Source organism: Chaetodon auriga, chromosome 20, assembly GCF_051107435.1.
Source record: "Chaetodon auriga isolate fChaAug3 chromosome 20, fChaAug3.hap1, whole genome shotgun sequence".
Taxonomy (NCBI): domain Eukaryota; kingdom Metazoa; phylum Chordata; class Actinopteri; order Chaetodontiformes; family Chaetodontidae; genus Chaetodon; species Chaetodon auriga.
Genome location: NC_135093.1, coordinates 11,826,648 through 11,830,647, shown reverse-complemented (window position 1 = coordinate 11,830,647; position 4,000 = coordinate 11,826,648). Strand labels below are relative to the sequence as shown.

Here is a 4,000-nt window from a genome sequence, read left to right as displayed (position 1 = left end):
CTGCCCGCAAAAACACAAATCATTTTAACGCACACAAGATGCGCCCAGTGGAAACACTAAGCTGCTTTTAGCTCGCAGACATTTAGTCATAGCTCTGTTTAAGTCGTTGATTGTATTTAAAGAATAATATAAACACTACATGGCCCCCTCCTTCCCCTGCTTCCACAAAATGACTCCTCGCTTTGATTTCACAGGACTTCATTTCCCTGCGCGTCCCGAGCGCCTTTAATTGACCATATCTCTTTAACTCGCAGACAGCGCACCCCGGCTCTCCAATTAATAGTCTGCTAACGTCAAAAACAGTTGACCATTGTTTTATGGGCTTTGTGTTTTTTTCACTCTCTCTCTCTCTCTCTCTCTCCAGGGCGGTGAGACTTGAATAGGCGCCGGTCTGCTCCAGTCCACCTCTATACAAATACCTCAGTGGAACTTGTGTGGAGCTTCCAGCGTCAAAAGCGCAGACCCCAGACGCCCCTGGCTTGCGCGTATACGCTCGCCATTTCATCATCTGACACTGTTTGAAATGTCTGAATCATATTTTACCCATTATGTTAACACCTCGGAGCCCTGAGACGAGCATGTGCGTAGACAGGGCAGATGAATGTGCGTGGCCTCTCTCTCTCTCTCTGGCTGAGACAAATGAATGCCAGGTCTGTAGAGGCGCTTGAGGTATGTGTTGCGCATTACGCAGCGTAGTAAATCAGCCCTTTCTAAAATCACTGTGACGGCGTGGAGCGTCAGGCAGTCCACACAGAATCACTGAAGCTTGGACTTACTGTGCAGTTAGTAACTCCACTCCACCTCCGAGCCCGAGCGGCCACACTGCAAAAAATATCAGTCTGGCATCGCCTGCAACCACATTTCATAAAACGTGGCTCAATTTCACTTGTTTCCAATTCTACAAAACTTTTTTTTTTTGTTTGTTTGTTTTTTATCAAATGACAATATTATGGCACGTATTTATAGAAAGGCCTCAAAATGAAGCTCCGGACAAGTGAGATAATCGCAATCAGCAGACTTCTCTTGCAAGCAAAGACTGAATGACACAACATGTTCAGATGATATTTTTTACAGTGTACACGCCCCCTTGGATATAGACACTCGTTGTAAGCAACATGGCTTGACACTAATACACGTTGAAAAGATAGACTTTATTGCTAAAACGTGTAAACATAACATGTACACTGATATGTTTTACTTTTTATTTATTTTATTTGATTTTTTTTTTTAAGTTTTTAGAAATATTCAAGTAGACATCTCCCATATTTTTTTTCTGGTATACTCTGCTATTCTCTTTCCTTATGCTCTATACTCACAATCGTTAAAATAATAAATAAAACGTACAGATTTGTTTATTTCTACAATACTATGTATTCCAAAAAAAGCTGAGTTCACGCCTTTATATATATCTTTAACCTCAACTTTTTTTTTTTTTTTTTACAATTTAATTATTATTGATATTAATATTATACAAAAACTCTAGGCAGCATTGCAGTGAAATAACAGTCAGCATCAATGTTCAGTTGAAAAAAAAAAAAGTTCACCTCTTGGAGAAGTGTAGCATATGCATTCCATCTTCAATGTCTCATAAAAATATCAAAAGAAAAAAAAAAAAAAAAAAAAAAAAAAAAAAGCTCTTCCTTATGAAGTGCTCGTGTTCCCCCAAAAAACACGTTTCAGGGTTGAGAATAAAATATGGTCCTGGTTCAATTAGAAAAAATAGCTGCATTTTTCTTAAATATGTACAATGTTGGTATTTCACTTAAAATGCTATATAAAAAAATAGATTTGCTATGGTGCCCACCTCTGTAGAGAGTTAACAGTGCAATAGAAACCGTATTTCCAGTCCACTCCCCCCCCCCACCCCCCCACCCCCCCCTCGACCACCACTAGGCCTACTTCCTTAGAGAAAATCAGCACGAACACTTGCACTCTGAGATGATTGGGTATTGCACCTGTATCCACGTACAGTATTTCTGTCTTAGAAAGCCTTGACAATACCACCGGAGGAAAATCTTGTTGATTGACTTGACGGGTTTGCAAGACATCCCCTCAGGGAAGGAGCAAGAGCGCTCGGAGAAACAGTTTCCCTCCTTGATGTAACGTGGCCAGAACCTCACGCCCAAATCCTTCCAGGTGTACACCACTGGGCAGTGCGTATAGGTCCACAGCCACTGCAGAAATTTCCTACGGGCTTTCTTGCCCACTTTTACCCGCTTTCCATAGGGGGTCTCTGTGAGGTCCAGCTTTTTAATCTCGTTAGGCATGGGACCCTGCAGCTTCACCTGGTTGTCTGATGCGGAGAGGTTCACCAGCATAGGCGAGCTGATGGACATGAAGTTGGGGTCAAAGTTACTGCCGAGCTTTTTCCTCAGAGTCCTCTCGGCCAAGTCCTGCTCCCGTGGGTCGTACTCCGGGTCGGGGTCCTCCTTAAGGTCGGGCACGGGGAGGTGATCACTGGGCGATGGACGGAGGCGAAGGTAATGCTGGGAAACTCCGAGGTGAACGCACAGCAGCACGTAAAAAAGTAGCGTTTGTGAGAGGCCCATTATTCCTCTTGTTTTACGCACCGGCTCTTCTCGAGGAAATGATATTCAATTCTTTTCCCGGTTACTGTATTCTCTGCAATGACCAGCCCGGGGCTTCATAAATAGTAGAAGTTCAGTCACCAGCAAGGCGATACTTTTAATAGACCACGTCGGGTTTGAATGACATGGAGCGGAGTGCTTTGCTTTTTAGGGCTCCTTCAACTTTGCAATTTGCCCGCTGATGCAACCCTGCAGCGCGAAGCGGTGCCCCTGCTCTGCAGAAAACTGTTTAGTCTAAACAAAAAAGAAAAAGCACAAGACAAAATGGGGAAAACTCTATTCACGCGCTCTCCGGCCTCACCCCGCTCCCTTGGATTCACTTTGGGTTTCTTTCGGTTGTCATGGTTACCCCGGGGACTCTGAGCCACGACGAACTGTCTACGCTGGATGACAGCGGCCGAGGCGAGAGCTGCATGGAATGAAGTGTTTTCTAAAGAGACAGAATAGATCCGGAGCGTCCCGAGAGACAAGGGCGCACAAAAGAGCACTTCACCAAGTTTTAAATGTCACGCGCCCGGCAATGAGGGCTGCCTTGGCCAATGTTATTTTTACGCACGGCTTTTATAAACGTGGCTTCTCTTCACGTCGCCTGACGCTCTCAGGTTTGACAAGGTCCCAGGGCGCACAATCCATGGACTGAGGAAATGGTCTGTGCAGTCCGTCCCCTCGCGGTATTCCAGCCGTCGATATGTGCACCTCGCTGAAAATGTCCAAAAACTTCGAGAAAAATGCGCCGCAGTGGGATGCAATCTCAACTTATGAAATAACAGCCATTTATCTTTTCCAGAGGATGTTCCAAATCGCAGAGCCGATTTTTCTTTCTTTCTTTTACATAAAAGTCTCAGGCTGTAACATTCCCACAAAACTCTCGGTGGCGCGTGTAATAAAAACAACGCTGAAAACAGCAAACTGCAGTGTCAGTGCATATCAAATGCAAGCTGCAGAGAGCCAGTACGCGGTGTTAGTTCAGAGTTCCTTTCACTGTGGCATTGCTGAGTCCTCTCAGAAAAACTCCAGGTCCCACTGTCGCTGCATGACGAGACAGTCCATAATCTGGAGCCTTTTCGTCCGGTCGATGCAAGCGGTCAATTCCTGAGGGAGCCTCTCCACTGCTTTGATAACTGGTACAGAAGCTCCTACTGAGTCGCTCCTACTTCAGGAGTCTGAGAGACTTGGCGCTGGAGCGTTTCTTTGCTTAGGCACACTGTGTGTGAGTGTGTCTGTAGCGAGTGGTGCTCAGTCCCAAGTTAAATATCCCCCTTCGACGGTACAAAGTGTCAGAGGGGCCTGCCCACCCCGGCCACTTTCACTATGATTGACAGCCCCCCCTCCGGGCCACCCCCTCCCCTCACAACGTGGAAAATATCAGCCACAATCACAACGATCAACTGGGTCCTAAAGCACCAGTTTTA

At 45.6% G+C, this 4,000-nt stretch overlaps 1 protein-coding gene across 1 annotated transcript; it reads right to left on the bottom strand.

Annotated features, from left to right (window-relative positions):
* Window positions 1-1,422: 1,422 nt before the first annotated feature.
* nog2 (noggin 2) lies at window positions 1,423-3,796 on the bottom strand. Its single transcript, XM_076759281.1, has one exon. The coding sequence runs from the start codon at window positions 2,547-2,549 to the stop codon at window positions 1,914-1,916; it is 636 nt and encodes a 211-aa protein (XP_076615396.1). The 5' UTR covers window positions 2,550-3,796; the 3' UTR covers window positions 1,423-1,913.
* Between the last annotated feature and the right edge of the window lie 204 nt (window positions 3,797-4,000).

Coding starts and splice junctions, on each gene's coding strand:
- nog2 (XM_076759281.1), bottom strand. CDS start 2,549: ATGGGCCTCTCACAAACGCTACTTTTTTACGTGCTGCTGTGCGTTCAC.